Source organism: Saccoglossus kowalevskii, chromosome 5 (assembly GCF_978046115.1).
Source record: "Saccoglossus kowalevskii chromosome 5, keSacKowa6.1, whole genome shotgun sequence".
NCBI lineage: Eukaryota > Metazoa > Hemichordata > Enteropneusta > Harrimaniidae > Saccoglossus > Saccoglossus kowalevskii.
Genome location: NC_140645.1, coordinates 14,910,572 through 14,924,495, shown reverse-complemented (window position 1 = coordinate 14,924,495; position 13,924 = coordinate 14,910,572). Strand labels below are relative to the sequence as shown.

At 33.6% G+C, this 13,924-nt stretch overlaps 1 protein-coding gene across 1 annotated transcript in view; it reads left to right on the top strand.

Moving 5' to 3' along the window:
- The window catches only part of LOC102806264 (uncharacterized), a 41,548-nt gene that overhangs the window by 4,147 nt on the left and 23,477 nt on the right, over positions 1–13,924 (top strand). Inside the window, exons 2-4 of the mRNA XM_085499145.1 lie at positions 3,429–3,519; positions 12,040–12,127; positions 13,711–13,807. Coding sequence (XP_085355271.1) covers positions 3,429–3,519; positions 12,040–12,127; positions 13,711–13,807 — 276 coding nt within the window. The remainder of the gene's footprint in view (positions 1–3,428; positions 3,520–12,039; positions 12,128–13,710; positions 13,808–13,924) is intronic.

Genomic DNA, 13,924 nt, shown 5'->3' with positions numbered 1-13,924 from the left:
GGTCAAAGGTCATATCAGTATCTAGGGTGTTTAATAGGTTATCATTCGATTACTCTTTGGCAGGGGTCATAGGTCAGCTTTGTTTGTATATATTTTTTTATACTTGTTAGTTTCCAATCTTGCTGTTTTTCCTGCTCTCTGCGATATTATATATGGAAAGAATGATTTATTGATAATATAACGAGACGGTCGTCTAATGCCGATTTTCTAAGTTTGCATTGAAAATCTGCCCGTTATAACAATGGATACTTTTGTTTATTAATGTTTATAATTTGCACACTCTTGGTGCAAGAAAGACATTTTCTTCATCTTCATCCTCATAAATATTTATAAATTTCAGTGTTAGTTGAACCAAACCAGCCAATCAACAAGCATAGTGCACATCAACGTCATTTGAAAACGTTTCAATTTTACTCGAATGGCCGTTAGAAACCTCTTCTTTCAGTTTGAACTGTGCAGTTTATAAATATTTGAGAAGATAAATGGAATGCCTTTGTTGCGCCTAGAGTAGATTTTCATTGCTAAAATCATAAGTTGCAATTTTTCTCGCTTGTAAAAATATACTTTCGAAAATAATATCATAATACCTGCATTCTGATTGGTTTAACCCTTTGAACGGTGTATTTATTTCCTACCGAAAACTTGATATTTGCATATTTTTACATAATTTATTTGTTAACTTTGGACCAAATTGACATAACATTTCAAAAATGTTGAAAAAAAATTTATCAAAAATGTGGAAAAAGCTGCGGGTTATGTCAGTTTGTTTTGTAAAAGGTGAAAATTTTGACCTTTGACCTTGCCGTTTTAAAAGGTGTTGATGGTTGCGGTACTCGGTGAATATTGGTTTTGTTTTGTCAAGTGAAAATAACATTTCCCGAACCAGCACACGCACATTATATCCACTGCTTGCCTTTCAAAGACATTTATTTTGTTTTGAAAACGGCGCTATTGTTTGTTCAGCTTACGCTATTGTCTGATTAAATTATCCGTCTCTTCCGACTGGACAGTCTGCTCCTATCAGTGCTTGATTCAACTGGCGTAAAATATGCCCACTAATGTACAGGTGCAGTTTTCCACTCTCTACATGCCACTAGGTTATACAAACTGTGGAATGCACTTTCCCATGATCACATGTCCCCACCATTGTTAATGTGATCTCTGAACTTTCTATGTAAGTGATATAGTGTACATTAAAAGTGTTGTACATATATGCTGTTCCAACGCACTGAAGCAACTGTACCTTATTTGCTATGTTGAAAGTGCATATTTGTGCTATTCCACCTTTTATCTCCACACCCCCCTTCCACTCAAGGCTTGTTGGATTTCTGACATTGAATGACAGAAAAGAACTCTTGATTTTTTATTGCTTATGTATGAAGACAAAGACCAGGAAAGCATTCCATGTATGAAGGAGTTTCATTGATAACTAGGATTTCTACTCTATTTTGGTAAAATACTGATTCGAAGTAAAGCTTAAAGGCCCAATTCACTTGCCCCGGGCAAGTGTGAATTGGAGGTGTGGCTATGCTAATGAGTGTTGTTAAACATTTGCATAGCCTATGACGCATCCTGTTTCAGCGGTCCAACATCACGTGACTTTGATTGACAGTAGTTAATTATTCAAGATTAGTAGCACGTCCCTTTCCCCGGTTCGTGTTTTTGACTTTTATCCGACAAAATCTCAGCTCGTACATTATTTATTGTCATAAATACTACACACAGTCACTGCTGTGGTATTCATAGTCACATGCATCCACTTTGGCACAACATAATTGACCTGTCAGTTTGAGAAAACATGTCTTTACCGGAGCTTGGCTGGAGCTGCTTACTACATTGTGACAAGCAAGGAAATGATCCCCATTGTTTAGGAGCGTATTTATAGTATACCTGGGCCTTTAATAAAACTTGGTATATCCATTAAGCCAAAGAGAAAAGATCTTTTCTATGTCTTTGATTAAACATAATGGGTCATTGATGCACATTTGTTTCATTTGATTCTAAATGGCTGACTAGTGGCCATTTTTTTTTTTTTTTATCAAATGCTGTTTTTGGAGCCATATTGCTAATTCTTTGAAGCAAAGATTGAAACTCATCAGGGGGAGGGGAGATATAAAGTGTAATGGTCTAACCATTTATTAGACACTTTTCTATTTTTGAAATCACCGTAATTGATATGGGTCCCATGTGCCTGTAACTGTATTAATTTCATCACACATACATGTACACATGTCTTCATATCGAACAAACACTCATGTAATTCCTATTAAGCATAATGGGTTCTTGATGCACATATTTTTTATCATTTGATTAAAATTAGCTGACTGATGGCGATTCTGTTTCTAACAAATGTTGTTTTTAGAGCCATATTGCTAACTCGTTCAAAATTTACACATAGAATATAACACATTTGCACATGCATCTGTTTCAAAATCTGATTCAGATTGGCAGAATCACACAAAAAACTGGCTCTACTTTGTATTATGTCTGTCACTTGAGTGTATATAATTATTTAACACTAATGATAACAGTCAATGAAAACTAGGACATGGACATACTGTAAAATACTAGTACTTTATTTTCGCTTGGAATTTATTTTCGCTATTTTCGCTGAAGGGATGATTCCAGGAAAATAAAATCCAGCGAATATACTTTTTTTTCCTATATTTCACATTAAACTCATCAAAAAACAGTGAAAATAAATTCCATACAAAACGCCCAAAAAGCCTTTTCAGCGAAAATTAATTCCAGCGAAAATAAAGTATTCCACAGTATTTGTCATAGGCAATGACTTGTATTGTATCAGCTGAGATATTACCAAAGTTTTGTATCAATTTGAGCAACAGTTGAGTTTTAATGATACTCTGGCGGTAATCACATGCGTCTGCTGACGCCAACCTGAAAGAAAATATCATACGATTATGTATTTATCATATGCATATTTCCACAGCGCGGAAAAGTAAAACGATGGAGTTTTGACAGTGGAACTATTGCTGCAATAACACCAAATGCACACATGTATCCTTGCATGCATCTCGTATGCTAATTATGTGGACTCCACATATTTCAATTTTTCGTCTCCGCCTCGTGCGAGCTGTATAGCAATTCTGCTATTTCTAATATTCGCTCTAATTACTGGGATTTTTTTTTTTTAAAACCGATTTTTCAGAGAGAAATAGTATATCCAAAAACATACACATGAGTGTACCAAAATAAAAACGTTTTTACCACAATTCGTAGTTATCGGATCGTATGTAAACTTTGCGGTTCTAGTTAACCTTCAAGTATGTGATTACAATCTGTTCTGTTTTACAACACCTTATGCAGGTGATAATACAGTATATAGTCAACATTATCATCATTTGAGAATTGGTTGAATTGCTCCTGTCATTATATTATTACAACTCATTTTTATGTTTATTTTGTAGATGGTTTTATAAAAACTTGGGAAGCGGAGAGTAGTTTACCTGTGATGTCTTCTCATGAACACCAAGGCTGGGTCACTGATTTCTTGTATTGGTGAGTTAACAATTTACCAACAATTAAAGAGCGGATGTTATCCGACCATTCATGCGCATAACATGGGTCTCATATAAACAAAGATGGCGATTTTGACTGTTGCCCAGACCAACAAGTACACACTGACACGTTACAAAGCTTTAACTATAGGTATATTTTTTGGTGATTGGAATGTATCGAAGGAGTCACTGGTGGTAATTAGTGCATGTTGCACCCAGATCAATCCTTGTACTCGCGGTTTCCATTAGAAAAGCGCATTGGATTGTGGGAAAGATCAATTTATATTAACACAAATGTCGCAAATGTCGTAGCTCGATGAGCACCGCCCTTTTACCAACTCCAGGATCAGGTGTGGAAATTCATGCTACCAATGTCGCTCGGTATCCTCTGTTCCCTTGAATTTTTTTGAATCTTGAAAATACTGTGAAAATTTGCCCATTTTCCCCTTGAAATGTTTTTTCTGCATACAAAATGCATGGAAAGTTTTTCAAAAGAAAAAATTTCACTGAGAAACTACAACTGAATCTGAGAAAATTGAGCGAAAATAAGGCTTAGAGGTGTTATGTATGGCACAAGTTAAATATAAAATATTACAAACAGATTTAAATGTATTTTGATTTAGTTACAAGTAAATAAAATGAAAGTAAAGTATATTATCCCATACATTTGTGTCATTATTTGGTAATAGTTCAACCTGAGAAACATAGGGGGATTTGTCCACCCTTGGCTTATAGTTGAAATCGTGACAGAGGAAACATTGGTAGTATCTATGCATGTTTTGAGGTCTCCGAGATCACTACAATAAAAGCCTATCACTAATGGTTGGTTTGAAGGCCAGTGCTCGTTGTGTCATGCATGTGCAAGAATTGTGTAGTTATAACAGTGATATTCCCACAACCAAATGCCCTCATGCATGGCAAGCATGAGAGCAAGTATCTGGTCGTAGTGTATACTAAATACTGTCTTTGACTTCTTAGAATCCATTGTTGCATTCCAATCATTCCAGGAACTGCCGAAAATTAAAACTTTCTTTTTTCATTCATAAATGATCTGTACATCAATCAAGGTCACCATCTTAATATAAGACCCATATCTCACACATCAGTAGTGAAATGACCACTGCTCCTTAACTTAGTGGCCATGTGACAATGACATTGAATTCCTAGGAATGTTCCTTACCACAAAAATACTACCGGTGCCTACTATAAAATTAAATCAGTGTTGGAGACTCTTGAATGGCTATAAAAATTAATTTTTGCTGAAAAGAATTTTTGGATGTTGTATGAAAATTATTTTTCACTGATCTTGGTGAGTTGAATATAAAATATAGGAAAAATGGTATATTTGCTTGATTTTATTTTCACTGAATCATCCTGTCATCGAATATAGCAAAAATTAATTCCAAGCGAAAATAAAGTATTTTACAGTATGCCCTACTGTACTCACAAAATACAAGCACGCAGCATCTATCGCAATTACCAATAATGATCAATTTATGCAAAACACCTGTTGTGATGTGGTATAAGAAAAATATTAATTGAAAAACACCTTGTCAGTCATTGGTGTCCACACTTTTGTTGCACAGAGAGAAAGTTTAATACTAAAATCTGATCATTAGCAAATTTATTTTTTTAAAGAGCTTTTAGCTATTTTACAGAATATCCGGTAGGTGAAATCTCCTTCCTTATAATTGCTCGTTTTCAATTCGCTTTGGTGAAGCGTGTATCTTGAATAGACATGGTTCATTAGTTTGTGGTGGTTGTCATGGTAACTGGTATTGAATGGTTTGTCTTTGAAAACTGATAATTCTCCTGTTGTTTCTTGTGTTTCTTGTTACAGTGTTATGCACTTCCCTGATTGTTCAACCTTAAATCGTTATTAATTCATTATGAAAATTGACTGTCTTTTTGTTTGTGATAATTGTGAATAAATTGGGGTTGTTATCAACTGTAAAGTTTTTTTAGAATTCAAATGGCTTACTGAGGTGAATAATGTGAATGATGAAATTACCTTCATCCTGATTTTAGAAAAAGTTGTTTCTTTCACAACATGAGGGCAGATCAAGTGGCAATGGGCAGTTCATTATGTTTGTTTGAACCCTCTTTGAACCTTTCTTATTATTTTTTTATGAAAAGGAATGAATTGGCTGAATTTAAATTTTTAATCTGCTTTTTAACTGAATGGTTATCAATTTAGCTAGTTGTTGTATTTTAGGGAGTATCCTGCATAATGGGTAATGACTCTAATGAACAAATTAGGTCAAACAAAATGTTTATTGTCAATTTGTTTTCTAAAAGCTTTTTATTTTGATTCTGGCATTTTTCGTTAATTTTCAGATTTGTTTTTCTGACAAAAAAAAAAGAAATTGAGACACATCTTTTTGTTTCCTGACTTGCACAGCAATCAGAAACATAAATATATTTAGGGTGGGGGTCCTTATCTGTTAGTAGTTGAAAAAACACGACTACAATTTTTATTAAATAAACTTGAATTTTTTTTTTCAACATTACATTATAAGGTTTGGAACTATTCAAAGAATGCATATCACCGTTTTCATTCTTTTTTATTATTTAATTATTCGCATCAAATTATCAAAAATAGAGAAAAATGCACAAATTATAGAACCTATATTTCTGCAGCAAAAAATAGAAAACTACAGTGGCTGCAATCAACAGACAATTTTTTCAAGAAATGAAAGTTCTATATCATTTAATATAATGTATTTCCAAGCAGGAGTGTGAATCAGATTGTTTAATTCAAATTAATCGAGTCTCCTCAGAGAACTATTTTTCAAACAGTGCATTATATGTACAACCTGGTGAAAGCCTACATAAATGGCTGAAATGAAAAGGAAAACAATAATGTCAGGCAATGTGTTAATACAAACTGTTCTTTCAATCTGAAGAAAACTGTTAATCTTTGCTTTATCATGGCCTAGAAGGTAAAGTAGGGGTGAAAAAAATAATTATAATAATTTTTTCCCAAGTGTTACATAGTTATTGATTAGAACATTTTATTATCTTTTCAAATGTTTTTGTTAGTATGAGTTATTGTTTTGAAAAAATTCAAAACATTACTTTTTTGGAAAATGGGTATCTATGTTGAAGCATTATTTCATAAAAAATAACTACCCGGCAGTATGTATAAAAATTTTCAAATAATTCATCACAAACATAATGTATATTTTTTCCACACAATTTTGTGATATGGTTTTAATATAAAAACCAATGGTAAATAAAATAAAAAAATCACCATTTCCATAGAAATTTGTCCTAGGTCTTGTGCGAAAATAAATTTGATGACCATATTTTCATCCTACCATATTAGGAAATGCGAATTCCAAATATGAAATGATTAAGCTCACAAGCGTCCTCTAATAATAAAAACAAACATGGCTGCCCCAGTGTTTGACCGGACTCCACACAAAGATGTTCACAGATTCATGATGTATTCCTGGAAGAAAAAGATGTATAATAATAAGGTTATTATGAAAATACTGCAAAGTATGCAGACAGTACGCCGTCACAACGACCTCCACTGCTTGTCGGTCGATACTCCTGTGATACTGTCTGTGTGTATACTTTGCAGTATCGTTGCAATAACCTGTTATTATTAAGAATTTTGTCAGCCACACAGAAACCAATCATTGTGAATCCTTGCATGTTCGAAAACTATTCAAAAGTTTCAATAACAAAAAAATCGTTGAAATTTGAATGTTTATTAAAATTATTACACATTTCCAGCGATTTGCACAAATTTAATCCACCAAATATTTCACATAATAGCCCTAAAGCAAAATACCTATAGGAATACATGAACTCGGTGTACGTACCGTACAAATGACTTCATAATTTATACCAGGTGATCAGTGCAGGCAATTGAAAATAAGGCGTGTACGTCTTCTGACAAACAATGAAACCATACACGCATGGACAGACAACGCAAAGCATTGAAAACACGCCATGCTATCTATATAGCTCTTCGACATGTATGCAAGTTAAACTCTTGGTTTTAATTGTCTGTGATCTTTTCACTAAAAGTAATAAACAACTTCACTCAGACGAAGTAGATTGATTTACAGCTTACAAACACCCCTGAGGTAATACACGGGACAGATTTTTTGTCACATTGCTGAGCCGCAAAAACGAGTTATGCCAGTATATGGTATTTTTAACTGACTGGACAAATCAACTAACATTAATCTTAGTTTATTTGGTATTGTTCTCAAACTCTTTTTGTGTATTGTTGTCTGTGAGCTTTGTTTGATTGTGAGGATTTTTCTTTCTCTAAAACATCAGAAGGTGAAAGCTTTCTTATTGGGATAATCTTGGATTTGTACATGTGCTGTTTGTTTTCTGTAAAGTCTAAGATAAGAATCTCCCACAATGCAATGGTGTAATCCTAAGGTATGAAAGCTTCTTTATAAACCACTCTCACAGTTTAGAAATGACTGGCATGCTAGTAGAACAAATGACATGGACAATGTCATCATATACTAGTACCTTGTATTGCCCAGTCATGTAAATTTCTTTAAATCTACGAGAAACCTGATGAGTGAGCCATGCAATAAATTTGCATATCCTGGCCCTGTTTGACCATATTTGGACAAACTTATTCCATATATAGATTTAAAGCAGGGCCCATTCATAACTGGTTTTAGCCATATACTAGTACATCACGTTGCCGGAGATAAAATTCATAGCTATTTTGTTTTGATTCTGTAGTTGTATTGTAAAACTTGCCTTTATAAAGCATTCATACATAGTAATAACTAGCTATCTATCACAGATAATATTTAGGGCTTAAGTCTAACCACATTCATTGTGATCACGGTTTTAGAAGGGGTTCTTAATTGTTCAAAAGATTTGCAATAGTAGTGAGTGCGACCAAATATAAATTAAACACCAGCATCTCAATTTCATTTATTTTTAATGAACCCTATAAGGTACGAGTTTATGATAAATACTTTATGGACTCGATATGATTTTTACCCACTACTGTCATATGACTTGCAAGCGTTGGCTCCTGTCTTTCTCAACTATATATATAGGGCAGAATAGGGTGAATCTTGTTATTTTCTTACTGGTATGAGTAGACTAGACTTGTGTAGTTGTACTTTGAGTGTCTGCTGCATAACTTTTATGCATTATGTCTCAACTGAAAAATGATGCGATTGACAAAATTATTCGGTTTACCATAGTAGTCTGTAGTAGTCTTTTATATACAGAGAATGGACAAAAAAATGTGTTGTTGCTGTTTGTATTAGACTGATATATTGGGGGTTAGTGCATCCATGTGTGTGTACGTTTGTCTTATCAACTTTGTGCATGGGTTCTTCCATCATACATTGTATGACATCAGTGTGTAAAAGCCGTACATAATCCAGTCCATAAAAATTAGTGTCCCATGATGTAATCCAAGGGATTGACAGCTACCCTTTCAAGAACACTTGGATTAAGGTGAATTCACTTCTTCCAGTCTTACTAAAATACAACTATTACTTTGCTTATGTTTCTTTTCACTCTTCTTGAAAACCATTAATAATTGTTATGCTACATTGAATTTGTTTTCTGCTGGATTTTGCTGTGTAACCATGGCAACTGTGTTCAACACTTTTGAGAGTTCACTGATTGATTCAGATTTAGAAAACTGACAGGGCCATGTTCGTTTCCATAGATGTTGAAATTTTGTTGTGATGTATTAAATTACATTGATGTCAATGTCTACAGTTTATGAAACTTGTCTACATGTTTTCTCTGTCATTGTCTGTCCATGCTGATATATACATTTCATTGAATAAACCGTAAGCTTCTGTCCTGTTCAATTCTATGGGGTATTCCCTGGGATTGTCAAATTTCTCTTGAAGGTTGAATGCTATGTACACAGAAGTATAAATGTTGTCAATTTCTTCATTTGTACATATTTGCTATTTCATATCATGAGGATGAAAGGAAATGGAATAAAAACCTGGGGTCATCGTATTCGGTTCGAAGAAAAAAACGATGTATATATGATGTTTTGTCTGTTTTGGGGCATTTTACCATTGTTATATATGGAACGAATATATCTCAATATCTGAAAATTTGGCTGTGTGACATGGTGAAGAAAAGATATACCATTACGTCTTACAAGATGCTTTTTGATATATCAAATATTTTTTTGTGGGTTTTTATCATGGAAAAGTTTTTTCTATGGAAACCACTGCTAAAATGGCATTTTATGCTTATTATTTTGCAATTTTTTCTCAAAAAACAAGTTAACAGTGAACCAAAAACTGTTAACAAATAATTGTAGACAGATATGCACTAAAATAAGTGCACATGTGAACGAATTATATCTTATGACCTGTACATTGTATCTTAATTGTACAGCATTTGTTTTTCACTAGTAATTAATATCACTGTTTTAAAATTTTGTGTATATTTACTGGGTTTTAAACTCCAGTTGTTTCCAGTTTAATAATTAGTTTGAGGGCACGAAGTATTCTGCTGAGAACACCTATAAATTTCATGGCTAAAAATGTCTAAAAATGCCTTGAAGTGATTGAATTGTGATACAAATATTTGATTAATCTGAAGGGCACCCGGGCATTCAATTGGGACATCTAAACAATTGACTTCATTGTCTCCAGGAATTTAGAGACCTGAAGATCAATTGTAATGTTAATTTTTCACATAGATTTAAATTAGATTTGTTTCATTTGTTGAGCTAACATACGTAGCATTACTATGTGACTGGGCTATGTTGTGACGATCTACCTATTATAATGGCAGGCCTGGCGAACCTAACCCAAAGTTAAGTCACATCCATTTGTGAATGAATTTCGGCAAGTGAATTTGACCTTTCCAGGGTTGGGTTGAATTCTGGTCTATCAGTTATTAGTACGATCTAATAACCACTACACTTACCAGTGATCGAATTCGCGTATCTCCAAAAAAAAGGAAAAATCAAAACCCAGTGAATAATTAACGAGTGTATCACTTTCATTTTCTGTTACAATTACAGTACACTCTACTTCTATCACTTTACAAGTGTTTGTATTGAATCAATGCAAGCCAAAATACAGAGCGTCCTCATCCAACATGTCATTCTCAACTATAGAGGGCAGTATAGCATGAATCCTGTTGTTTTCTTATGAATTTACTGTACATGTAGTTGTAAAATAATGAGATTGAAGAAATTATTCAGTTTACAGAAATATTTGGTCTTTAGAAGTATTTTATATTCAGAATTTGGACAATTAATTGTATTATTGCTATTTAGACAGGTTTTCAACTCTTGTTTGCAAACATGGTTACTACTGGGGTGCAAAGCATATACAATGAGAGTCCTTGGAGGTGGTGTTTTGTGTGTGTGTGTTTGTTTTATCAACGTGGTGACTACTTCCATTTAACTTTACACCTAGCAAGTAAAGTCATACCTACCAAGTGACAACCTACAACCTATTTTTCATAATTTATATTAATATTTAATTAAATTTAAATCAAGTTTGCAAAGCTTAGGGTTAGTAAAAGTGGAAAGTATGTTAAACTTAATATTAAATTTAATATAAGTGTACTACCCCGGTAACTTACCCCCTTTACTAATCCTAAGTTTCATAAACATTTACTATGTGTGTGACTGTTACACTGATAGTTCAAGAACCAATTATCAGATTTTAATGAAACTTGGTACATAGATGCTCTGAGATTACGTGCATACCTGATTATTTTTTTATAGAAATATGTGCATATTAATTATCTAATTTGCATAATAATTGCATTTTCACTTGTTTAAATTGTGTTGTTACTGTTTGGCTTAAACAGCTTTTTACTTTTCGTATAGATTTCACTGTCTTTACTTCCTCCAATACTGTAAAATGACTATTTTTACTTGCATTTTATTTCATTACTTTGATATTTTGAGCATATTCACTGGGTTTTAAGTTCATAAATTTATTTGCAAAACATTTAGTTCTAATGTTATTTTTACATGTTGATGTGGATTTAATTTAAAGGATTTTGCTTAAAAGTGAAATTGGGGGGGGGGGGTAGCTGGTACAGTTTTACGGGAAATAAAACGGGCTTTTTACAATTTACAAGGAATAAAAAGATGTTTTTACAGTTTACAGTGAAAACTGAATATTGCAGTGAATTGTGTTATCTAGTAGTTTTACAGTTTCGAAAATGTAATTTCCCTGGATTATTCTTTACGACTTTTTTTATTTGGATGTAAATTCCTGTACGTACCGAGAAAAATGACACATTTTTACAGTGTACGAAAAAAATATTTGATTGATTACGTTGTACGTCTAGCATGTGATTACAGAATTACAGAATTTATTTCTTCAATTTACGTTGTACGAACAAAAAAATATTGCAATTACGTTGAACGAAAATAACCCTTGCCACCCCTCTACAATGTATCTAATATGTGAATATAAACAGTCATATCAGCTGCATTATTCCTATAGTATAAGGAGCCTAGCAGGAGGTACTCAATAAAACTGTAAACTTTCGATGTTTTTGTTTTTGTTTTCAGGACAGAACCTAAGTTATTATTTTCTTCTTCTAATGATGGGTCTATAATTGCCTGGGCATCAGGAGGAGGTGTACATGACAAAATGGAGGTACGTACCAATCCTAGACTTACTTACATTTACAAATCTTGATGATAAAAATGACTTGTGTCCTGTGCAAAGTTTGAGTTGCTATTAATATTCATGAGCCCCGATTTGCAAATCACATGACCAGTTGCACGGATCATTCCCTGGTGCATGACACAATTGAGGGCGCCGTATATACCTACTTCACTGGTTCCCGGCGTTCTTTGCGAACGGCAAGTAGGACGCAGGTAACTAGTAATCGCCATAGTGTTTCGTTTGGGTCGCTTTTCTGGTCGGAAGGCACGTGACTGAGTGACGTAATTTGAAAACATTCCATGTTCCGTTCTGCGTAAACGTTTCTGTAATACTACAATAAAGCCATGCTCATGCATTCTGCCTGCTTAGACTGACATATTTGAATTGTTTCTGACATTCCTCGCTGTTTCTGTGCAAATTTATAACATAGGTTTTTTATTCACCCAACTTTCGAAAAGTAAAAGGAAACCCCTGAACGGCCATGAGCGTGAGCGCTGACATCAGGTAACCAAGGGAAATAGAACAAGTAACAAGAAAGTGATGGAACAATCAGAGTGCCGGATTCGTTACTAGTTACGGGCCTCTTGTGGCTTGGAACGCCATGACACTTGAGGCGAGAACCAGCCAAAATACCTTCAGTGAACCAGACTACAAACCTATCACTGGGTGGTCAATGAGTTCTGTGCAGACTAATCTTTTCAATGTCAACTCAATGTTATAGTAAAGTGAATGAATAATAAAAGTGTGAATGGAAAATATAAAAATGAAATGAACGATTGTTTTCTTTCTATCAAACATCATCTGCATAATATGCAAATATTATAATTTCTGATTGGATTAATTTTGGTATTCTAAAAAACGTAGATAATAATCAGATAATTATGTGAATTCACTGATTAGAAACTTAGTGGATGTCACTCAGGTGCATATAGGGGATACAAGTTGTTGGTATTTTGAAGATTTTGCAATATACATGTATTATTTCGTATTTTTGTTATTTTAAAGGATTCTTTTAATTGTTAATAAAAAAAATTTAAATTTTCAAAAAAGCAACAAGACTTGTAAGCTTGTCAATATTGGACCTTTGCAATATGGCTTTATTAAATACTGTTATTTTCTCTAACAACCACTACCAGTAACACCAGACTAGAGCGAAACATCACTGTGTAAATATTACACAGCGCTTATCAAGGAAAACATTTATAAGGGGTATTACTTTACACTCTCTGTCAGTGGTCGTTTCGTTTCGCTTCGCTTACATAATATAATGTAGATGCACCACAGTAGACATAAAAATTACATTTTTAAGCTAATAATATGTTTTTCATGTCACGATACAATAACTGATGCTTTAATCAAAACATACATTTTCTCAATACGAAACCAATAACAATTTCTGTATAAGACCAGAAAAGATATCCTCTTTCTCGATTTAAAATTTGAAAATGGTGAGTGAGTATCATTTTTCCCTAAAGGCTGTTATCTTTCTTTTTCAAACAAGGGAACTGTATTTATATATCTAACACCTCCCCTTCGCAAACTTATTTCAAAATGTTCTTTTTTGCTTACAGCTTGGTGCACCTGTGTACACGATATCTATGAATTATAAACGGCATCAATTAGTGTGTGGTTTCAACGCATCCCTGAAAGTATATGAATTAGACGAAAGTAAGTTGATTATTACCAAAATTACTGATCTCCTTCAGGTTCCCCACTGATAATTGAGGATTCGTTTTATGACAAGTAGATATATGCAAATGACCATCAAAACCTTCTTGAGAGTGC